Source organism: Apteryx rowi, unplaced genomic scaffold, assembly GCF_003343035.1.
Source record: "Apteryx rowi isolate R43461 unplaced genomic scaffold, aptRow1 scaffold_828, whole genome shotgun sequence".
Lineage (NCBI taxonomy): Eukaryota > Metazoa > Chordata > Aves > Apterygiformes > Apterygidae > Apteryx > Apteryx rowi.
In genome coordinates, this window is record NW_020451125.1 from 145,176 (window position 1) to 170,499 (window position 25,324).

At 36.6% G+C, this 25,324-nt stretch overlaps 1 protein-coding gene across 1 annotated transcript in view; it reads left to right on the forward strand.

Annotated features, from left to right (window-relative positions):
* The window catches only part of SNTG2 (syntrophin gamma 2), a 180,830-nt gene that overhangs the window by 60,891 nt on the left and 94,615 nt on the right, over window positions 1-25,324 (forward strand). The window contains exons 7-8 of the mRNA XM_026089676.1: window positions 6,940-7,027; window positions 15,920-16,011. Coding sequence (XP_025945461.1) covers window positions 6,940-7,027; window positions 15,920-16,011 — 180 coding nt within the window. The remainder of the gene's footprint in view (window positions 1-6,939; window positions 7,028-15,919; window positions 16,012-25,324) is intronic.

Below are 25,324 nucleotides of genomic sequence, written 5' to 3' on the forward strand. Positions count from 1 at the left end.
TCCTCCATAGCCACATCCCATGCGCACTTCCCTGGCTGCATTCACCTGCTGTATTCAGGGAAGCTGTAAGATTTTCCAATCAGTAAGATTTCCCAGTCTCCTCTCTCCGATTAGTAACTTCGTAGCAAGCCCGGTTCAGAGTACATGAATCAGTATTATTATTGTTTATTTGGAATTGTATGCAAGTGCTGTTTTTAAATAAGAACTTTGCATGAGACTCATAATTTAATAATGTTTTACTTCTCTATAATAATAAAAATATGTTGTATTTACTAGCTTGTTAAAAAAATCTCTTTGTTCCCAAAAAGAGCCATCTTTCTGCTTTGGAACTGTACGCTTGCTGTTAACTTTCCTGTGGCTGCAGTCCTGCCATACCTCTGAGTGTAATTCATTTCCCTTTGGAGGTGATCATTAATAGCATCCTTGCTAAATTCAACATTATTCTCTGTATTTTTATTCATAATTTATATATATTTATATATGTGTGTGTGTGTGCATGCCCATACGTGTCTGATGCTGGTCAGCTATGCGATTCTTTGTTGCTTGAGGGTTTTCAGTTTCAGAAGAGAGATGAGAGTAAAATCTTTTACATATAGATATTGTCAGTAACAGCAGTCTGCTGTGTCATTATTATTGCTTGAACTGTCTAGTCTCCAAACAACTTCCAAACATGTTTTAGTTTAGGATACGTTTTAAGTATTAAGTACTATTGTTTCCTTTTGCATTTTGAGGGTTTAAAGATTTTTTTTAACTTTTAGCTTTTTAATCCTAAGAGTTCTTTTTTTTTTTTCTTTACTGTTATATGTTATGATCTAATACTCTTCCTATGACTGACTACAACTTGTTGGTTTTTGCCTGCTGCACTGCAAAGACCTACATAATCTTTCCCGCTCAGGTACTTGTCAAGCCCGAGACTTGTATTTCATGTGCATTTCCTGTGTTTCATTTCAGGATGAATGTTTCAGGATCAGACACTCACCATGAGATTCACCTCTTTTTACTTTACATGTCAAAAAGTTAGGTGTTTAATGCAAGTTTTCATCTATAGATGGGAGATGGGATTTTATCTAACTTCAGGCATTTAAAATCTATTTGTCTACCTCTAAGGTAATCATCCAGGCTCTTTCTTTATTCAGAGCTAGTCACCTGCAGCTGATGATTCCTTTTTACCCTAAGATCTCTACTGGTTTCTAGAGAAAATATTGACAACTACTTCAGAAGTGAATCTTTTAGATGGCTAAAGTTAAATGATGTGACCTCTGCTCACAGAATAGATCTTAACTAAAAGACCATATAGGTGAATTCATTCATCAAAGAAATGTTCCATTTCAATTTTAATTGTTGTTACAGTTCTGATCTATAATAAGACAGACCTCATTCAAACAGCCAAAACCCTGTCTAAATCTCTGAGCAGTGTGAATATTAATAATCAGGCATGATTGAAGGTCTAGAGCAAGCAATGGTAAATGCAAGGCACCAGAACTTCAGAAGAATGCAGGCTGTATTGACGTGGAACATCATCATTAAAGCTGGTGTCGCAGGACGACCGACTGTCTTACACTCCCAGACTGTGTGGGTTTCGTGTGGCGCAAGGGAGGGGAGGAGGGGGAGAGGAGATTTACTGCATGACTCCACAACTTGTTTCAAAGACCAAAATTTACTACAGAAGCTGCAATGGTACAAAGCAAGAATTCATATTAACAGAAACTCAGCTCAACTGCAATACTTATTTCTAATTACACTAAAAGTTATGCTAACAGTAGCTACTTAGTAAGCAGAAAAAGATAGCTAATTTATACCAACTCTAAATACCCAAACTAATGAACTAGGCAAACCAATTTCGGCAAACCGATCGATCTTACCCACGCGTTGCCTCAGCGGCCAACATACATACACTCAATCCCAGGGAAGTAACTGCAGCAGGGCATCCCTGTCCCAAGGGGTTCCACAAGTTGGCAGACCCACTGCCACCCACAAAGAGMCAAAGATGGCCTCCAGGGCCAACCTATTTATACCCTTTGGGGGAAGGTGGAGGTGGAGTCGCTAGGCCAGTTACAGTTCTCTTCATGCAGGTGCAGTCCCTGGCTCTTGGCTGCTGCAGGGTTCAACTCTCCTCCATCGTTTTTATGACCATCGCACCCACAGTCATGGGTTGAGGGGGGGTGGCCGAACACCCCCAATGGCAGGCTAGCTGCCTTGCACATTCCCCAGCACTGAAGAAAGGAGTTTGAGTGACTATGAATGACTGCTTTACTCTTGCAGTGGGGGTCCCAAGGAGGGATCCCATAGCTGGGCTAAGAAGGAGTTAATTCCAGTCCACAAAGGGGCCCCAGCCATGAAAGCAGGTGTTACCTCTCAGGGTCCTGATGAGGAGGAGACAGTCCTGACCACAGCAATTTACTGCCCCAGCAGTGAGAGGAGGCTTTTGTTTCTCAAGCTCCAGGCACCCAAGCAGGCCTTATCTCAAAGTCTTGACATCCTCCCTTTTGGAGTGTAAAACACAGGAATTCAGGCTACTTGTAACTGGCACCAAATGTGTATGGGGGGGGGGGGAAGCTGGGAGCATCCCCCCACAGCTGGTGTTACCATTGGTCTGATTTTGAATTCAGTTTGACCCACATGCTTAGCAGGAATTAATTTAGAAGAATATTGACGAATAAATTTGTCTCCTAAAATAAACAAATGGACCACAAAACTGTGGAGTGTTCAATGGATATTTAGCATGAAAAAATTTATACTTACAGGTTCAATTGCTGAACAGTTTTATGTGTGTGTGAGTAAATTTGCTTATGTGTTATTATCACTGAAGGACAACCACATGGTAATAGCATATCCCAATTTAGAGTTTTGTCCACAATTCAGACAGTTTTCAGAGTTGTATTTAGAACTGCAGTTACTGCCCAGCTCATCTATAAGGATGAGAATGCTATGATGTAAGAAAAAGGAAGTATTATCAAGCAGTAACTTTCAGCTGTGCTGTTGTGCTCAACATGAAAGCAAAATGTTTGGTTTGTCTTACTCCAGAAGTAAAACTGTACATTTGAGAGAGAATGAGAATATGTTTCACTAACAGGAAACTAACATCCTATTCTATCTGTGTAATCCAGGGTGCGGATCAGTAACACCCCAAGATAAGCAATACCATCTGTAAGCATAAGATTTGCTTAAATGACATTTGCAGTTAGGGAAAAGCGCATAACTATGAATCGTGCTACTGACTGAACTGTCTGAACATAAGTATATAGGATTTCCCTAAAATGGAACTTAATAGTAAAGGTGAGGCAACAAGGGTCATTCAGTTTTGCCAAAATCTCAGTCATATTTTGTTCTGCAAACTCTGTAGTCAGATCTAGAGGGTCCTATTTATATTTTTTACATTATCCGTGTTATAGTCTTGAGAAAGGGATGTGAAGAAAGAGAAACATAATGAAGCCTGTCTTGATAAATGCACTTAAGAGATATGCAAAATCAACAAATTAGAGCCAGCATGGAAAGTAAACATTTTCTTTGATGCCGTTTTGTCTTCCATACTTATGAACACCTAAGAAAGTGTATACATATACACAGTTAGCTGCAGTAAATGTATTTGATCTAGTATTAAAAAAAAAACTATTCCTTTTTTAAATTCTCTTTTTGTATTATTACTACAGAAAGGCAACAGTGCAATGGTGAGTGTTACTCCAGAGCTACGGGATTTGTCTTTTTGTATTGGATTTGTGTTAAAAGCTTCAGCACCTCAGAGTATACATTATTTAATGACTTTCTGCACCATTAATTCCTTCTTGTGAGCACTGAAATTGATTTTTTTTTCTTGGTATGTGTGGTTCCATACTACTTCCTCTTTGGACATTACCTAAGAATATAAAGTAGCTATGGAAGGGTAAGATACAGCACTAGCATCTTTCAATGCATTACTGTTTGGTAATTTTAAACTAAAACTTAAATATTTTAGTTCTTCCCTTTTAAAAATCATGCAAAATGAAAAAGTATATATCACTCTTTGCAGCAGTTTTGTTTTGTTCCATACAATTTTTTGCATTTAATTTGTCTAGATAGTGTTTTACAAAGGTCTTCCAAAAATACCTTAAGCAGTATGTATATCATGCTGTCTCCTCTCATCTCTTGACTTTTTTACAAAAGTCAGTTTACACCTTGTTGTGTAAACATTATTTGAATCAAATAAGAGTAAACATAGTTCTTGTGCTGTATTTGAAAGATTACTTCAAAATGGTTGTATCTATTAGTGAGTTAAAATTCTTCCATGTTATTCCAAAATCGAAGAATGAAAATGATTCCTGTTAGGAGCTTTTCTGAAATCCCAGTTGTAACTGGTTAGGTGAGTTCTTGGTATTACAGTAATTTTATTTGATTCATATTTTTTCCATTACATATTTCAATACAGTACCATGACAATATATTATAATATTGTGGTTTTTTAATTTGTGTATTGTATTTTACAAAGTACTGATGTTGCTATACTGAGTGCGCACTAAAGTCATTATTGTTGATAGTTACCACACAGTGATAAGGAAAATGATGTCACAAGATACAGGAGCATTCTGTGACAGGATCTTTTTATATCTTGCTAACTCTGACCCTTCAGATGACTTTCTGACAGCATGATTTCTTTGGAGGGAATATAGTTGGATGTCCTTTTCTCTTCTTGTTCTCCTTTTGGGAATCCCACTCTTCCTTTGCATTTTTGATAGCTATGCTGATGATATGTTCAGAAATCCTCGTTTCTTCAGGTACTTTTTGATGTAAACAAGCAGTTTTTCTTGACACCTGAACATTGCAATGACCATTGCAATTGTTGTTTCAGCTATACCTGCACTCGTAAATTAAATGGGTCCAGGACTGTTCTCTGGGGCTGAGGCCAACTGATACAGGATGACCTGCCTCCATGATCTTTTCCTCCAAAACAGGATAAAAAGTTTAAGCACAATCTTTGAATAAACCCATGTATGAATTATGTCTGGGAATTTTGGGGGAGATGGCTAATGACCTGGGCTGAAACCACACCAGGGCCATTCCAAAAATTTAACAGAATAGACAAATAAGTTCTAGTGCCCAGGAACGTTATTTTGCAGTGTTTACTAGTATACAGAAAGCCATATGTCCTGATAGTTTGGAATCTTTAACTTTTTAGAGACCAAGCAATAGGTGATATGGTTATAAGACATATGTAACATCTGCAGTTTGAAATACTTAAAATTTCATAATGAATGACTGTTTATTTTAAAGGCAAAAAGTAATTCATTATTTGTTAACTTCGTACATGCATAAGTAGAAATTGTTTCTAATTAAGCTGTTTTGATCAATGAATCAACAAATCAGCGATTCTATCATTAGAGCATGGCAAAAAATTGATTTACTCTTTTTGTCTTATAAATGCATTTGTCAAATTTAAAAGCATTTGATATAGTTTTGAAGGCTCCATTACAATGCAGATTAGCATAAATAGTGCAAAGTGATTAGGTGGTGTGACTGGCCTAGAAGGAGAACATCAATTCATTTCACATTCTATTGTGGATATTAATGAAGTTTGGGAAGCCACATTTATCAGCCTGAGACTGATAAGTAAATGCAGCCTAACATACAAGGATGTACCAACAGTTTCTTCATTTTTTATCATAGCTGCTTTTCATCTCTAGATCAGTTTATGTCTATAAATATATATATACCTGTGTATGAAATAGATGAGTGTATATATCTGAACAGTGTATTCACATATGATTCAATATCATTCAGGTGGTTCAATATAATTACTCTGAGTGTCTGTTTTAGCTTCTGAACAAAGCAAGTGTAACCTCTATATGTATATATATGTAAGTTATGTAGCTCAGCTGTACATGGCAAAATATTAGTGAAGACCTGTAAGACAAGTACTATTTTTTTTTAGCTGCTATTTAATCTATCATGAATGTTTTCCTAAGAGAACTACTTTCAGGGAAATTAATTTCAAATATTGCTGGAGCATCCAAATATCATGTGATAATAGGTCTATATAAGTACCCAAATATTAAAACATTACTTTCCAGCAGAGGTTTGGGGGAGTTCACCTGAGTTTCATGAGTTTCTGAGCATTTTGTGCAAAGTAGCTGGTCTAGGTCACAAAATATATACTATTTCAATTTAAAGTGTTGTTTCACTTCACTTACATTTGCATCTGCCTACGTCCTTACTATATGGGAAGGATGGTTTCGTCTCACTTTTTCTCTCCTTTTTTTTTTTTATCCTTATGCAATAGTGTGCTATACCTTTAATTAAATTCTGATGTTTTAATACACAGATGTCTATTATGTATATATATAATGTGTGTATCTAATGAATGTGTATGTATATATATATTCACTTCTTCTGCTTAGCAAATACTTACAGATAATGAAGACACTCAAAGAAATCAAGACTGTATTTGAAATAGAGAAATGTGCTTAATGTATCAACTAACTGAACCAAGCCAAACACTTCAGAAATAGATATAAAATATATATTATGTATTAATGTATATTAATATTATGTATGTGTATACACATACAATTAATATATACACACACACATATATACACATACACATATCTATATGTATATATACATATACACACACACACACACACACACGCAAATATATATACACATATATAGACATAAACATATATATCCCTAGTATCCTATCCCAGTTTCTAGAGGCTATGTTCAGCAGGTATATAAAGTCAGAGTGCCCACCAAATTATTTCTTCATATTGTTCCTGTGGTCTTGCCTACTCACATCTTTTATTGATGTGGCTTGACCCTCAAGACATTCTTCATTTCCAGTCAGAAATATTCATATTGAATTTCTTACAGATCAACAGAGATGTAGATTTCATTGTAACTAATGTGCTTTCCATGACTGGTGGTTCTTTGGTTTAAAGTAGCTGTTATTTGTCATACTGACAGGTACACCTACTGCGAAATGCTGGCGATGAAGTTACCATCACCGTTCAGTACCTCAGGGAAGCTCCATCATTTTTAAAACTCCCATTAGGTAAGGGGAAATTAATGGATAGGAGTAATTTGTTTTCCTCTTTGCAGTATATCTCATAATAAGGAGACACCAACAGAAATAGGAATTCAATCCTTGAGTGTTTTACAGCAAGAAATAGAAAATTATTTATGTACTTTATCAMTTAACTTGTAAGAATCTAATGTCTACTGCATGATTGCTTCTGTATATAGTTTATTCAAAATGAACCTGAAAACTCACTAAAATGCAATACAATCTTGGATGCTTTCTGAAAGTTTTTCCACATCAGGGTTGGCTGAATACAATAAAGTAGTGTTTATAAACATTTGAATCCTACATTCACAGTGAAAGTTATGGGTTTTTTTTACTCAGAACAATCTAGAAAAATAGCAGTACACTTACACACAAAACAAATGCATGACATTAGTTGTGTATATGTAATAAATTATTTTGATATTTTGATCATTTTATCAAGCAGAATTATGATGTGCCACATGTAGTCAAACTGTAGGAATAGTAGACTGTTTATGAGCAATGCAGATGAAGGAAATTTTCTGTTCTTCTGGTTAGCAAATACTTACAAATAATGAAGATACATGAAATCTAGATCATGTTGCAAGTAGAAAAATGTGCATAATATCAGCTAACAGAATCAGACCAAATACTTTAGCACCATTTTGTCTTACATATGATTCTCTTTCTAAATGTAGCAAAACAGATTTAAAATGTGTCTGTTGTTTGGGTTTTTATGTAAGTAGTGTTCAACTGTGTACTTGCTTTTTGTTGATTTGAACAGATCAAGATTTGCCAAGATCTGCCTCTTGTGGTTAGAAAAATGAGTGTCTGTCATTTCATCTAGATTCTTACACCTGTTATAAGCAAAGTTGCCAGGCCTCTTCTAAGGTGAACTATACCTTTCATCTTAAAACCTTTATTTCACTTCTTATAGCTTATCATTTCCATTTGAAAATGGAATATAAATTCATGAAATTCAAAGAAATCCTACCCTGAGATATCTTTGTCTGTTCAATGTTCCTTATAATGAGACTTTAGTTTTCTTCTTCCTACTTTTCTATCCTAGGTCATCAGACAGCTAGAGTCTACTGTCTGTAATACCTTTGATAACTGTGCCCAAGCTTAGGTATGATTTTGCCAAGCTAGTAGGCTCTTATGAGTAGTATCTGTACTGTTGGCCATATTCTTCTGTAGTTAATGACGGTTGCACCATCGTGGTCTCTGGCAGGAAGGAAGTGAGGCCCACTAGCTTTCCCATACATTCTTGTGGCACCTATAGCAGCAAATCCTATTAATATTTTTATCTCCTCTTGTTGATTGACATCACATACACCCTCGGACTCTCTAATAGTCTACATGAATGACCTGCCACCTTCACCAGGAGCACATGCAGGTTGAGGAATATTGATGTCCCCTTGGCTGAGCCCAGATACATCATGAAAGAGATGAGACTTACTTGACTTCTGCTTTGCCTTTCACACCAGGAGGCCCTACACCCATTCCTAGCTGGGAGGCTCAGATCATGGCACTCCTTCCAAGAAGTAGCAATTAACAGGGACACCAGATCATCTTAAATCTGCAGGTGACCAAATGTGGTGCAAAACTTCTGTAGGTAAATCAACACTCAACATTTGAAGTAGGAATTTTCACCTTACAAAAACCATCATTCTATTTTAAAGGACCTGCTTCAGGGCCTGCAGCTAGCTAGCACTATTTGGAATCTGGCCCTGGTTACTGTTATTCAAGGAAGACCTGTTTGAAACAGGAGGACTACTGTAACTGTGGTGTTGTATGCATATACATCATCTAGCCTTCTGTGGGTATAGGGCATGTTGCTGATGGAATTTCAGTCAAAATCCTGGTAGCATGAACATGCAGAATACCAGTCTATTCTTGGGCATGTCAGTAAGGTTGGGATTCAAAGCTCAGATGGAATTTCCATAGCAAGCAAACCTACTGTCTTGCTTTTGGCTACAGCCAGAGTACAAGCATCATGAAGACAAGATAGAATTTCCATAGAGACAGGGAATTCAGGCTGAAGTTGGAATTCAGTCTCCGAGTAATTTGATAATATATACGTCTACATGAAGAGTTCATTTACATTGGAACACTCTCAGTTTGGGTCTAAAGTCCTACTTTGCCAGTCTCCACACTGCCTGTTTTTTGATGTGGGCAACGTCCTAAATGTTCTTTCTGAGAAAGCCCAGGTATGGAGGGTGTAGAGTGCTAGGCTGGTGCACACATTTTGTTAAGGCAGTATAGCTGTTCCACTGCAGATTTTCTGAACACCACAGGCTCATCATTCTGGTTCAGTTACAGTCCTCACAAGATGTTGTGCATGGATTTGCAGCCTGTTGTACTTCACCACAACCTCTCATGTCTTTCAGTATACATATATCACCCTCATCTGAACAATGAAGAAAAAGCGCTCTCTCCTGGACTGTCTTGTTTCTGTCTCTGCACCAATGTTGTGCTGCAAGGAGGACCATCAGGCATTGCATAACAGTATAGGAGGGTGAAGGGAAAAAGGGACAAGAGAGCCGTAGTGAATATCTGTGATGGGTGGTAAAGGGGTTGCTACTCCACTCTCTTTGGCAAGTTTTCCTGACAGTAACATAGTGCTATTTTAAACAAGTTTTCACAGAATATCAGGAAGCACAACAGAGAAGCAATGCTTAACTGAAAGAAACTGAAAGAGACATGTTGGATACAAAAAGCTAATTTGGTGCAGTTTATTAGACCTGCCTCCCTTACAGCAAACATGAAGAAATCTTTGGCAAGCATTATACTATCCTACCCACTCCAGTGCATGATCCCATATCTGGGGTCCTATACTACAAGCTCAACAAAAGGACTCTTTCAGTATGATCAGGCAGCTGAGGAATTAAAGAAATGGCCCTTCTTCTGAACTAGACATTGACTTCAGCACAGAGCTTACCTGCTTGTCTCTGGGGTGGTCTGTGCAGCCATCCAGTATAGGCTGAAACCAAACTCAAAGAACAAGATGATGTTTGGACTTGATACAAGTACTCATTCTAGTGGTGAGTGGGAAGAAAATAAGGACTCGGAGAATCACGGAAAATAGATTGCTTTAGGAGTACACACTGACATTATGGAGATGAGCAGAAGTGGGACAAAGCACTCTGTGTTGGGAAGAACTTTTCAGAAACCCATACACAAAGGGGAATTGCAGTCATGAAGCATCAGTGACACATATAACAGGCTAATTAACAATTATACTAATCAATAAAGTACATCCCAACTCACACTGCAGGCAAATTTGAAGTGTATACATGCATAACTGAAGTATCTCGGCCTTTCCTGGCATCCCAGAAGACTCAGGCATATAGTCCCCTACCTCCAAGCATTCAGTCAGACTAGCTACCACATTGGCAGTTTTAGTACTGTGGTGTTTTCCTTTTGAATGCAACTGTATTGTCTCTTCCCATAAACCGGTGTTATTACTATTTCTTTTAAGTACATCCTCATGAGTAACATTTGCCTCCCCTGATTACTTTTCATAGTTCTTCCTTCCTTACACTATCTCATGCAGTGGGCTAGCAAAGGCACAAGATGTCACAACAGGGAAATACCTGCCTACAGTTCTCAACACCTTTCTCTGGTTGCTTCCCCGTTTCATGGGTAATGAACAACTAATACAGGATTTGGTACGGGTTTAGGCAAGGGTACTGACTAACTGGTGCTTAAGAATGAGACAAGGACTGCTTGTTTCTTCGTTTGGGGCAGGTCCTACCCAGTGATGGTGTGCCAGTGTTGGTAGAGATCTCTTTCTCTTTCACAGCAGCCTGGGACTTCTGGACCGTACTAGAATATTATGATTGTCCATAACAGTATGGTGTCAGCAAATATTCTTTGGCACAGGAATTTGATCAGCAATATTATTAAAATATTAGAGGATACTTGGCATAGCTTGGCCTAGACCAAATATTTCTTTCTTAAACAACTACCAGGCCTGGATCAGAAGTTAGCATGGGCCAGCGATTCCCAATAGTCTGGTTACAGCCACCCTGTTTTGGAGGGTAAGAGAGATGGATATGGCCAGACAATGCCAGTTGGTTTCAGTGCCAAAGAACAGGCACTGACACTATTTTCTTTACTAGTTTAGCTGCACCTGCTGAACTCACTTTACGCATCCATGTATTTAAGTTGCAAAATTTGTGCTGTAAGGAGAAATTTGTGCTTGGCAGATTGGGTCTGGCTACCAATATATTGTGTACCTTTAAACAGAAATAGAGATTGATGAATTTGCTGTCATTGTCTCTACAGAAACAGCCGAGGGAGACACTTCTGTCTCACCTTCTCATGGGTTGCCCCAAACCTCTCACCGTGAATCCTCCAACAGCAGACCATCCACTGCTTATGCTATTGAGGTCATGTTCCTCAAGCACAGATAGATGAGGAAAGATCCCTCATCTATCGTGCCCCAGCATAATTTTGTAGGACTGGAAGGTGCTGGGGTGCTAGCAATGCTATCCTCAGGGGAAACAGCAGTAGCAGCTGGACCCACTCCAGCAGAAACCATCAGGAAGAGCTAGTCCATCCTGTGGGATTGTTCACAGAAGATAAAGCAGTAGCTGAATCAGTAAATCTTTGGTCTGAGACCCCAAATGCTCTTCCATGTGGCTCCAGCCTTGAGGGAGGAGTGAAGGGAACAGGACTAGGTGCTTCCATCGATAGAGCTGATGGTATCACAATCTACCCCTCCCTGGATCCACAATAGTTGGCTGGTAGGAATTGTAGCCATGGCACCTGCTAATATAAATTAGGACAGGAAGACCTTGATTCTTGTGGGAAGAAGGCTTTTTTTTAATAAAATTAAAAATATATATATTTGGGGAAAGTAGGACACTTAATTTTCTCTTGTTGACTGGGTGCACTTTTTTGGTTTTGAATTTGGAAATAAAATGCTGGTAAGTAACTGAAGTTGTGTCTTTTGCCTTTCCATGGATTCCAGGAGCTCCTGACATGTTATCTTCTCCAAGACATACAGCTATGTGCCCTGGTGGCCACCCCACGTTGAGGCAGGGCACCAGGTTTCAGAATCTTCTGCAGGATAATAAAGTAGGCCAGCTAAGGAGTGGTGGGCTGTGGATGAGGTCCTCCACCAGACAGGTTTTGTGTTCTTGAAGGGGAAACGATTTGTAGTGTCAGTAGCGTCAATAACTCTCTGCTCATTGGGTTGTCTTGCTCCATGACTAGGATGATTCCTCATAGCCTGTGGTTTGTTCTAAGGTCACTGTGGGCGAGCAAGAGGACAGATCTGTGTTCCTGGAAACAAAAATTTCCCTTTTTGGAACTGGGTCAGAAAGTTGTTAGTGGATTAGTTATTAGGATTCTTTGCTGTAGATGGAGCTGAGTCCATTACCCATTCCAGAGTTGAACAGAGCATTAAGGGCCCTGTAGGGCCCTTTTAGATAAGGTTCACTGCTGCTGGAAAGATTCCTCAGAGCATTTTATTGTCAATCACACTCTCTTAAGAAATTTCTCTTTCTGATAGTTAGACAAAATTACCAGAATATTCTGAAATTGCAAGGCTTGTAGTGTAATTAAAAATTATTGGAAGCTTTTCCTTCAATTTTTTTTTTGTGGTTTGACTGGAACGGACTTTTTTCAGTTTTGTCTATTGGAGGTTGTCTATGACATAATTAGCAAGTCAGATATATGAGATTTATTAATACCAGAGATCCCCAGTATAATTCAGCAGTTTTGATAATAAGACAAATCGTAGTATTATAAAGAATAAAAACTTGCTGACGGCACAGATCTGCTCGCCTGCTTTACTTGTTTTTGTTTGTTTGTTTTGCTTAGATGTTTAGTGTAATTCACTGATTGAAATAAACAGCCATCTGTTAATGGGACTCTCTGGTGACCTTCTAGGTCTAGAAAGTTTAAGATTTTGAAACTTAAAAATAGAATCCAGGTCATATTAAAATAAAAAGTAGAGTGCCTAACTTTTTAAGTTGAAAAATATCAGTGATTCAGTCAGAAAGAACAGAAGGGAAAAAGATTTATAAACAACTCACACCTGTACAACTGCAAATGAGTTCTTGCTTTCAGAATTAGTTTCATCTAACTCAGTGATTTCCTGAGTTACTGCTAACTCTGCAAAGTTCCCTGTGACCCTTTCTCTCATCTCTGAGTTCTGTCTCTCTGCTTCTTGGCAGCCTCAGGAGTGTTCCAGTCTCTTCATGAACTGCAAACTCCTATATTGTTGCTAGATCTCTTTCTCTGACTCCTTCTCAACTTGCAGGCCAAGTTTCTTTCTCTGAGTATACTCAGCTGTTGCTCGAGTAAAGATCAATCTTCTCCTCAACCAGAGAATCCTTCCTAACCTAGCCTTCTTAAAAGAGTAAAAAATGACACAACTGAGAATAAACACATTAAACAGATACAGCCTGTCATAGTCTGCATTCACATTTCTCATAGGTTGGCTGTCTAACTGCAATTTGTGTGGGGTAAGACGAGAGCTAGGTGATAAAAGGGTGCTGAAAACCTCACAACGTACCAAATACGTGGTATCTGGCATGAATATCCATCAGGATATTGTACTGTAGTCATGGAAAGGAGAGTTACCTATAGCAGATGTTTTATTTTACATATATACTTTGTTTAGATAGTCTTTCTTGAACTACTGTTCCAGGGTTGGACTGGTACCTAGCTCATTTGGTCTCATCTACTTGGGCAAAGACTATAGTAGCAGATAGTAGAAGTTCTATTTCATGTTAGTATATTGTGTTGTGTGTTTACTGTCTTTTTGTCTTTTGTTTTGTTCTGAGAGCAGGGAAAAAAGACTACTTGTTTGCTTTTGGGCTGCCATGCAGGGAGGCAGGTGGAGCTGCTTAGAGAGATGAGAGAACAGCACCTTCCATGAAAGCATTTGAGCATACACAGGGGCAGTTTCTAAAATGCTGAATGCAGCCATGAGTAAATAGTCCGTGAGCATGTGAGGCACAATAAGCAGGGACCAGACTAAAAGACTTGTGAACTTGATTGCAAGTCAAGTCTGGGAGGTGACAGAGACTGAGAGAGGCTATGTAGAGTTTGTTGTGACTCAGACAATGACAGAAAACTGCTGAACTGGAAAGCAAATCTGTAAGGACACTGTAGTAGGAGGGAAATGTGTTATTTATCCTTTCATTCTAAGTTTTACCATGCAGAAGATGTCAGTTTTCTCTATTTAAAAAAAATAATTTATTCTAATGTAATGCTTTGTATTCTAGTAAAACCTGGATTTAGAGATTTGGAAATCTCTAAAATTCATGTATTCAATTAGCAGAAGAGATGGGATAGTTCAATTTTAAGAATCTGGCTGACTAATGGACTTGTCATGGTTGTGTACTGCAGGAGGTAACAGGGTCCCCAAATAGCACTCTTCAGTGGAGAGTTTAATGTCAACTATTTTATTTAAATATTTTTATAAAGAATGTAGAAATTATTTCCAGCAGGTTATGATCATCTACCAGTCCAAACATAGATTTTTGTGTTCATATATGTGAAACTATCCATAAAATGTTATAGTTAGTTACTACAATTGGTGCTTGGGTTAGACAGATATAAGCAAACCATACCTATGCTATCTAAATATCTAAATGTTTTGTAAAATAAATGTGAAAGTATGGTTTATTAAATGAACAACAATCAGCCAGCTTCTATGGCCATCAGAGATATAAAACCATTATAAATGCCTCTTGCTGATATCATTTAAAGGCATACAGAAATGACTGCAAATGAAAACATGCTGAAACTTCAGAACTCAGGGTATTATTTTGAGACCTTGGCACTGAACTGACAGAGATTTGTTATGGAGAGAATGAGCTTTTGTTGAACTAACTTCCATTTTGCTAAATCCTTCAGATATGTGGAATAAATATATATGAAAATATATGGCCAAGAATGACTTTTTGACTTTTGTGATGTTAGACTTGAAAAACCTATTAATGTGAAATGATTTACAGGCAATTTCAGGTGACTTCTTCAGAYAGAAAAAAGAGTTTTCAGTGATGATGAATATAATGCTGTAAAATTGATTTTATGTACTTCATTGATAAGATCAAGTCCTGTCTGATGGTAATTGTATGAAGTATATTATTGGAGCTATATGTTAAGATTATACATTTAAGAAAAATTGTACAATGATGTGACTTTGTGCTGTTTCCATTATAAAAATAGGTTATTACATACAGATGCATTAAGCTAACCTAGAGTCACATTAACTGCTAAAGTAGGATCATAACGCATAACTGTTAAAGAAAGAGTTATCTCAGAGATAATTTTTGAGACTATAATGGTGCAAAATGACTCCTTGCTTTTAATCTCTCAGTTTCAAAAGGTACCTCATACTTTAAAATAATTGACACTTGTAACAAAAAGATATATCCATTAATAAAGTGTACATATGTGTACAGTTAGTGCTTGCCTGAGAGGTTCTTATTAGCTTTGTCTATAAATACAGTCAACGGTTATACTGTAGGGTGAGACTTTCAATAGTGAATAAGAAATGTATTCATTAAATTAATGCGATTTGTGTAACTAAATTACTTACTTGGTTTTAAATATATCATTCTCAGTTCAAAAAAGACTTAATTCTGCTAACAGTCAAGCATATTAGAAGTTCCCCTGAGCACAGTCTCTATATAATGACGTCCAGCTGCTTTTATCTTTCTGGACATATAAAGTGTAGCATATGATCAGACACATTTTATTGGCTGTCATTCTAAAATGCAAGCAGTACTTCTCTTTTGATTTGGTGGTTTATATTGAAAGTTCTCATTGTGTTATCCTTTTTCAGCTGAAATAGCTATTGTCTGCAAAAAAAAATATATTTAATGTAATATAATATATTAACATAAACAGTTATCTTTCATGATCTGATTTCAGGTTCCCCTGGACCATCTAGTGATCACAGCAGTGGAGCTTCATCACCTCTTTTTGACAGTGGCTTACATTTAAATGGAAACTCAACTAACACGGTAAGCAACTTAGTAATAAAAACATGATGTAAGCTGTGTAAGTTTGCTTTCCATTCTGAGCTTCAGAATGTTAATATAGGACTATCCGAAGGATTTTTATTTATTTATTTATTTAGGTGCATATGCTGTAAGATTCTGGATTTACAAAGTAACCAACACGGGCTCTTGAATTACTAGGTTCTTATTCTGAGAAGTTTGTAAGAGTGACCACAGTAAGACTGGGTCACTGTACTGGGGGATATGAGTTCATGTTAACTTTTGACATATTTTATTGAATTTAATACAGCTAAAGATGCTGACTTACACGTGGAATTCTGAAAAGAATGTAAAGATTGAATTACTGAAGCAAACGTTCATGACAGGAAAGAAAGCGAGAAAAAGAGAAAGAAATTAAATGGGAAAGCAGACTTAGGGGAAAAAATTCAGTTCTTTAATCTGGAAGATAATTGGTTCTTTCCTCTTCAGCAAACATCTGTGACTGAAGCATACATAACATCATGAGGGGTCTTTTTTTGAAGGAAAAAGACCAGTTGGCAAAGCCAAAGAAGATAGGTTGTCTTAGTAGGTTTAAAATTAAGATTGAAGATGGTAATAGTAGCTGTACAAGGAGAGACCTTCATGGTGACAACTCCTTTAGCTCCTAACTAATTGCAACTGTAGTCTTTTCACTTGGATACTACATTTACAGAAAGTATATCCAGAGAATGGAGTGCAGGCTGCTGCTACTCTTTCTCCTTTTTTTTTTTTTTTTTTGACTCAGCAAAAGATATCACTGTCCGCTGCCTGCCATAGACTTCTCCCACAGCTTTGCACTTTTCTGAGCAGTGTCTCTGTAAACTAATCCTTAAGGCTGGTTTTCATCTGATCAAAATTCTGAGATTCCTTTGTGCTGTGATACCTTAGGGCCCAGAGTCCAAACTGAGGCTAGATACAGAAAGTTTCATATTTATTTGTTTGCAATTAATTATTTCCTTTAGGTTGTGTTGTTGTCTTACCAAAGAACCACAGTCAGTCGTGAGGGCGCATCATTCTGCAGTGCCTGAAGAATGCCTGTGTACCAAGTGCTCTGCAAACAATCCATTTTGCAAAGAGCRTATGTTATAAGAAGAGGGCTATGGTCAGATGTTTGCATGTGATTGCATTAGCATGTTTTAGTAAATTAATGCATTTTAAGTGCTAACATGAATGTTTCATAGTAACTTACAAAAATTATTATGGCTGCACTTTGGAAATTGCACATTTTGAATTCTACACATTATAAACGTATAAATAAGTGGCTGGAGATGTTTAAACTTCTAACAGATTAATTTAGAATTGCAGTTTCCAAGGCAGCACACAAAAGACTGTGAGTAAGCTTGAAATATAGACAGAAAAACAGAAAGCAAAAAAAGGAGAATACTTACAAACTAATTTGTTTTTATACAGCACTTACTCTCTTTTTCTGAAGTTTGACGTAAGCTCGCATGAGGAGCTATGCCTAAGCAACAGACACTATGCCTTAGAAGTGAAAGAAAGCGAAACAATCTACGTTTTATCTAGCCTGGAAGAAATGCCATGATATCCCTTCATATGAAACAATATGAAAAATTACCAAGTTCTTACTCTGATATGAAAAAGAAAGGTTCTAAATATTCTAAACAGAAATGACTAGATTTTGAGATAGCCCACGGAAAGTATATGGTCAAACTAAGCTGTGACTGAGCTGTGATCAGAACTTCAAAAGAGGTTATGAATGTGTTTCAACTACCAGCTAGAGGATGCTTCTCTTTTTTTTAATTGTATGTTTTCATTCTTATGGGAAAGAAAGAGCAGGACTACTGTTTCCTCAGACAGTGGGGCCTGGTTTCTTTAAGGCTAAGGATATTTAWACCCCTTTAATTTCACCTTGGTAGCGGAGATCTGACTCACTTGAATAATCTGTTACATCTTGTGAGTTTTTACTACAGTTGTTTCTACCTTCCTAACCACAGTCAGATCAATGCTGTATTAGACAATGCACATATATTAATGGGTGCAAATGCTGCTCCAAAAAGCATGCAGTGCAAAGGAAAGGATAGAAATGAGAGAAAAGGAATTACTGCTTTGCCAGTTTTACAAGCTGTCATTCAGCATGTCTGTTCTGAAAAACAATAATACACAGATACTTGAGCTAATGCTATGCCAGGCTGTAACACTCACGTGACACAATGGAAAATGCTGTGGAAATACTGACTTGTATCACATAGAAAGTAGTCTAGTCATGTTAACATAAAGCTGTTTCTGCCTAGCATACCATTTTCAGTTCTGGTGCTAGCTTTCAGTCTTCTGTTTGACATTACCTTTATGAGTGTTACTGTGCAGGGTCTGTTATATGTGGTATGTGATATCATCTTCAGGATTTATATACAGCCTTCCTACAATATTTGAGCAGTATGCAGTAGAGCACTTTAACCAACAGACAGGGATTTCAGTAGTGCATACATCAAAACAGAAAAGCCTTTCAATGAACCATTACCTCAGTAGTGACTCCCCAAAAATCACAGTATCTATATACTTTCTGGAGCATAAAGAAATGAGCCRAAGTGCCCTCTTTATGTCTAATTATTTTGTGCTTTGGCACTGTGACAAATGCTATAGGGATTGGTAGTGACAGCTACATTCAGCTGTATATGATATGTGGTTTATTGAATACAATGTGAAATCTCAGAGGGGAACAAAAAAGGTTCAGTCCTTAGTACTAAAGGAGGAGCTGGTCTCAAGGCTAGAGATTACAGGTCATGTACCTCAATGATTCTAACTACAAAACAATGGGGAAAATACAATATGGATATTCTTGCTGTCCAGATGTAGATTTCCAGGCCGGCCCACTGGAGAAAAAGCAAAAGCCTGAAAAACTTTTAATAAAGACTTATAGCGAAGGTATGACAAAAATACCATTGAATTATTATTATTCAATAGGATAGTTGCCAGACACATGGGGAGAATGTAGTTGTTTTTCATTTGTTTGAAAATCCAGCTTCCCTGAGATAAGGTAAATGGTCTAAAAGTGGTACTCTGATAAGCGAACTAAGACCAAAGTAGACCATGATTTTCTGTGTGTTCATGTAATTTAAGAACTCCAAGTAAATTTTGGTAAAGTGTATGATGAGTTTGGTTGGTTAGATGAAACTAAATAAGCATTTAGGATTTTCTAAATTGCTTTAAAATCTTTTTTCCTTAGTTACTTTGTTTCATCTATTAAATTAAAATGTTCTGCATAAAGAAAGACATTGTCTACTTCATCACCTGCTACAGCTTATAAAAAAGAAAAAATACAGATGTCCAATGGTTGATGGGACCTGTAGGATGCTAAATATTTAATAGAGTATGCAAGATCCTGGTTTCAGAGTAAGAGAAAGGTATGGCTCAGTCAAGCCCATAAAAGGCAAAAAAGGAAAAGGCTCCAAGAAAGGGGATGGATACCCCAATACAGAGAGAAAAGGCTATATTGAATTGAGATCCAAGTGCTGCCGTACATCTAAAAGCTTCAATGGTTTTATTTTTTGATTGCTTATATGGCATCTTCCAAGTCAGTATAAACACACTATATATCATTCTGAAGTTTTATTTTATTCTCCATTTTTACCATCCTGTAGCTCACTTTGAAGAAGTTTCAAGATTTCAGATCAATACTTTTTCTATTAGAATGGTTTAGCATGTGATACCAGTAGACTCAGCCATTTCTTGATGAGAAAGTCCATGATTTTCTCACCGAGAATGAAAGCATTATAGGTATAGATCTCGAAGCTTTAAATTGACTTCCAATTTACACTGCATCATTTAGTAATGTATGTGCATAAAATGTAACAAATACAAAGAATAGCTCCCTTACTTAGAGGGGCAGTGCTGGTTACTGTCCTGAAAGTAATCATCAATATCTGCTGAACAGAAAAGAAAAATGTTGCAATAGATGAGCATAGCTAGGTACACTTAAATATTTTGGACTGCTGCTGGGCTGAGGACCTATATGAAATGAGATAAATACACTGCAAATAAGTGCACTCCTTTTACTTCATGAATAAATTTGAAATGGCTGTCTCTTTTCTGCATACAGGGAAAAGTAATCTGAATTTTCTGTTCTGATTACACCTTTCAGGAATAGTAGCAGTAGAAAAATAGGCTGGAAGAAGACGATTAATTAATGCCCTCCTACTCTACTAATACCAAATTGTATATGAAATTATTTTGATATTGAGTAAGAAAATTGTTTAGTTTAGATTTAGGTGTTCAAAAATACTGTATGTCTSTAATTCAGATTAGAGTTGATTGGGACTTTCACTCTGACATTACTGAAGTGAGTAAATGGTACCTTTAAGTCTTACCTTTTAGTTATATTGATCCCCACTGTCACTGTTAATCCTTTCACCAGACATATTTCTTCTGGTATTGAAACTGATTGTTGTTTGTCATTTCTTCTGAGCAGAAATTAAACACTTTTTAATTTCCCATTGAAGTTTAACTCAAACATGGTTTTATGATTTTTTTTTTTAAACTTAGAGCCTTAGCAAAGTCTGGTGAAAGGAAATACAGAATTGCAAAAGTCTTATTAGCTGCTAAATAAGTAAACACTGAGCAATATTTATTATTTTATGATATCTAATACTAGTAAAAAAAAATTCAGTTAAAACTCTGGAAATTGATCTGATGTTCACATACTGTCCAGGAGGAAGCTTTACATTTTTTAAGTAGGGCTGGCCTTGTTCTGTTTCCACTGGAAAATAAATCAGACCAAGAAAGGTCACATAAAAGATTCTGGCTTTGTGTAGTCTTTGTTGAGACTTCTAGCCGTAAGCATAACAAAAAAGTGCGGCAGTGGAACTATGGAACTAATATACCAAGCAGAAAACAATAATTAGAGTTGTATTTTGTAGCTATTCTGGTTTCATTTATTATTTCTATGTATTTTTCCCATAAACAGCTCTTTCTTGTTGTGAATAAGTTGTTTTCATATTTTTTTTTATTTTACTTTTCATCAGTAGCACAAAGGAAATGGCTTAGAAGATAAACAAAGCTTAGTTTATTACTTAGTTTTTTATTCTTTCTCATATAGCTAGGGTTATTTTCTTTACCCTTGTACTTTTCCTTTTTTATAAATTTCATTTACAATTAAAATATTTTGAGTTGGTTTGCCTAATTGATGGATCCTAGGGAGCAACTTGTCTGACTGGTCACTAGGAATCCATGTTATAGTAAGTTGTATTGCCCTGTAGGTTCCACTGGTTGTATTGAGTAGTTTAGTTTTGCACAGATAGTTAAAGGAGTTCTATGGAGTAGGTATTACATTACAGAATGATGGTCTTCTGTCTGGCCTAAGATATGCAGGAGTCTAGGAGGAGAGCTCTGGACGAATGACATTTACATTAGATTTTTGGATAAAATCATCTCTCTTTTCTGTCAATATCTGTTCTCCTGCCTATGACTAGAAAATTGCAAAATGGACCACTTCAGGTCCAAACTAGATTATAAAGAGAAATCATAAAGTTGAAACTCTGTTTTAAGAGTAAACAAACAAACTACTGACAATTTCTCAGCCGTTGGCAGTGTGGTGAACAATAGGGACAGCAGCCTTTCAAGTGTCTTGGCAGGGAGCATCAGAAGCTCTTGGTAAGCAGAAAATACTTACATGTGGTAGGATTCATGGGATTGCAGAGTAAATGAGGAAGCTGAAGTGTTATTTAGAAGAAGTAAAAAGGAAGCATTTTTTTAATATATATTAGAAAGATCCACCTATTGTTGCCCCACTTAGTGTAGATTATTGTTCTAAATACCAAGCCCTGATAATGATCAGCATGGAAATAGAGAAGCAGATAGTGATGGCTTGCATCTGAATATGAGTGAAAGACACAGCAGAGGTGGTTCCAAGGTTTGCTGGAGATCTCCAGCTGTTCAGATATACGCTGTAAATGGCCTGTGCAGAAGTAATAAAAAAGAGGCAACAGGTTCTCCCACAAGGTTCCATCCAGTGTTATTCCTCAAGTCCCTAAGGATGTGCAGTTCCTCAGACTGTGTGGAATTATAAAACTTTGCCTATCCATGAGCTACTTTCTCTGTGCAGGGACAGTACTCCTCATYTGAGGATGTGAAAAGCTCCCCAAAACTGTCTGCAATAGCTGAAGTTTGGATATACTCACATTTATACTATAATTTCGTATTAATCTCAACATTATTTTCCTTATTGTTCTTTTCCTTATATACCTGTAACATTCCTTATATACCTGTGACATGTTTTGATTTCTGACTGCAGTTAAAATTTGAGGAGAGGCACAATTACTTTCTGCTTTTTGTGCTGAAATTTAATATAAATTACTCTGTTTCCCTGCCACCGTCCCCATCTCCCCCCAGAAAAGAATATATCTAGAAAAGCATTCCAGGTAAGGTCATTGAGGTTACTCAGGAACCAATTAGATACTAGCCCGGGGGAAACAAATTAAAGAAAAAGGTGCAAGATTCTGTCAAATAGTCCATATCTATTCTCAAAAAATATCTTAGTCAGGCTTGTACCTTATTAAGTCATTAAAAAATAATAATGTAATGGTACCTGGCAGCACAACTGTAATGAAATATTCATTAATATTTCCATTGTAAATCACTTCTGGATAAATTTATATAATTGAAAGGTTTGTAATTTGCTCCTCACCAGTAACAGAAATACTAATCCGACTGATTTAAACTCACAGCTACTGCAGTGAACAGGGCAGCATAAGCCCCTAACACGTACTGCTATGACTCTCATGTAAACACCACATTATAGGTGTTCGTTCAGTGTCTGCAAGAGCAGCCATTAAATTAAAAAACATTAAAAGTCTGTGAGAGCAGCTATTAAATTTCAAAAGCATACATATGAGACAGCCTTAGAATCAAATCAATTTTTTTTTCTGTGACAGAAAGAGAGGGGGCAATATTTTCACATGCTGTTTCACCTTCCCATTTAATTAAACAATGTCTACCAATTAAAATAACGTAGAATAGAGCTGTGTAATTAAAAGTTGCTGCTTTCACTGAATTTTAAAGACATCAAATTACTTGTCCAAATTGTTATTTCATCTGGAAGAGCTTCTTTCCTATATAGAAGCCTTTATCTATTAAAAGATTTGGTGATGCATGCTTTACCACATAATTACTATCGTTTTAAAGCTGTCACAGAACTGTGCACCTGCATCTAAGCATTCCATTAAAAATAAATAAACACCAACCCTCTGCTGAATTGATGCTGCATCAAAGGAATGCATAAGTATTTTGATATCATCATTAAATTAATTCTGAGACTAGTCTAACACTCTAATTGACTCCTGTTTACAGTAGCTATCTCAATAGTGTGTTTCATTAGCTGGGCAATGCAGAAGTTTCAAGTCATGTCACTGCTCCATGTTGAACATTTGTAATTTTGCTGTTCCATGATTAATATAAGCTACTGTAAGACTCTGCTAATACTAAATGGAACAGTCTTATTTTCTTCTCCAGCTTGTCCCCAGCCTCTGTTTCCTCTCTCTCCCAAGAATCAGTAATGTTCAGCCATACATTGGCCAGATCAGTTCACTGTTCCACTGGAAACTAATCCTACCTATATATATGGGTATACATATATACATATATATGTATATACGTATATTTCAGTCATTGACCTGACTGAAAGCTATAGAGAGTTCATTCAATTCATTGTGAATTGTGTGGTTGCTGGTGCTGTTGCAAGAAATGTAACAAGGAAATATGACTGGGGCAAAGACCAGAAGGTTAGAATCACTGCCATCAGCACCAGCATGATTTTATATCAGCTTAAGCTGATCATGAGACTGCATGCTAAGGCCATAGCTTTGTGTACATTTAAGTTTGCATTCACCAGCAATAGTAGTGAAAGAAATTCTACCTATCCCCTAAACTAGTAATTCTCATCTGTGCCTCCTGTGTACCTTTTCATGCTTCTGTAGTGAACTGGACTGGGGAATTGATCCAAGTTAAAACTAGCTGGCAAAAACTTCTTCACATAATTGTACAAATAATGTTTGTGTGTGGGGTGGAAGTGCTGCATTCTTTTGACAATGATGCTAGAATGTGCAGGCTTTAAGAAGTGAAAATTACATGAAATTATAGCCTTGTTTAGAGTGGTGCAACTTCACAGGGTATTGGCTGGATCTGAGGCTTTTAGACTATACAGGATGAGCTTTCCAACTTCTCAAGTTCTCTGCCACTCCACCTCCAATTTTAGTTATTAGTCTACATTGAACAAACCCTGAACACAGTTTTACTAATCAGAACTAATGTACTTGAGCATATTCAAAGACTTGTACAATTTCTTTGGAAATTATAAGACTCTAAAGCCCTTCCTCCAAATTAACTGTAAGACAAATCAGCCTGCTTTGAAAACCATATTACATTGAGGGCTTTCTTTTCAGTATGCTCTAATATATCTAGTAATGGAGGTTCAAACAGAGTAATGGAGGTACAAACTCTAGTTTGTACCAAAAAGATGCAAGAAAGTTAATATTTACTACACTCAAAGTTTTACTAAAATCCATCAAAACTGATTGTCCAATGTTTTCAGTTATAGCTTAAGGAAATGAAAATATAGAACAATAGGGCACTTTTTAGCATTTCAACCTCAGAGTTAAAGTTTATACTTTCTGTATGGTTTAAAGTTTCAGTTTATTAATTTCAAATGTTGTATTATAAAATATTGTATTAATGTTGCTAACATTTTCATACACATATTTTATAGAGAAAGATTTGTTTTTCTGTTCAGAACTTTTCAGCAATGCTTACTAAAGAGTAAATAGCAAAAAAATGCTTTAGAAGATAAATAATACTGTCCTCATAACCTCTTATTTTATCCAGTGTCAACAACAGGCAATAATCTAGTATTAGTCATGCTCTTCCATATGCATGTTCTCGATAGAAAAAACACTTTTACAGAACAGGTTCAAGAGTTTAATAATATACTTTGAAAGATAAATTCTCTAAAACAAAAAATGGATGAATTTTAAATGATCAGTAAAGATCTTACAGAAGGAAAGAGGAACTCACAAAAATTAGGCTGTAATTTTTCCTAATGGGTATCCCATTTGATTCTTATTCTTATTCATTTCCTTTTAGATAGTTTTACCTTTCAATCTTCACCAAAACAATAACTTAATTGAAAGTTAAGTTTCAATATAAGAATTCAGTGATCTGTATGTATTTGATCCAAGTTTCCTTGAAAGATGTTGTAAGTGTATATCTTGCCAGTCTTTTGAAACCTGCAAACATGGAAGTTAGCAAGTAATTGCAAAAATTGAGGGGTTTTGATAGAAGATAAAAATCT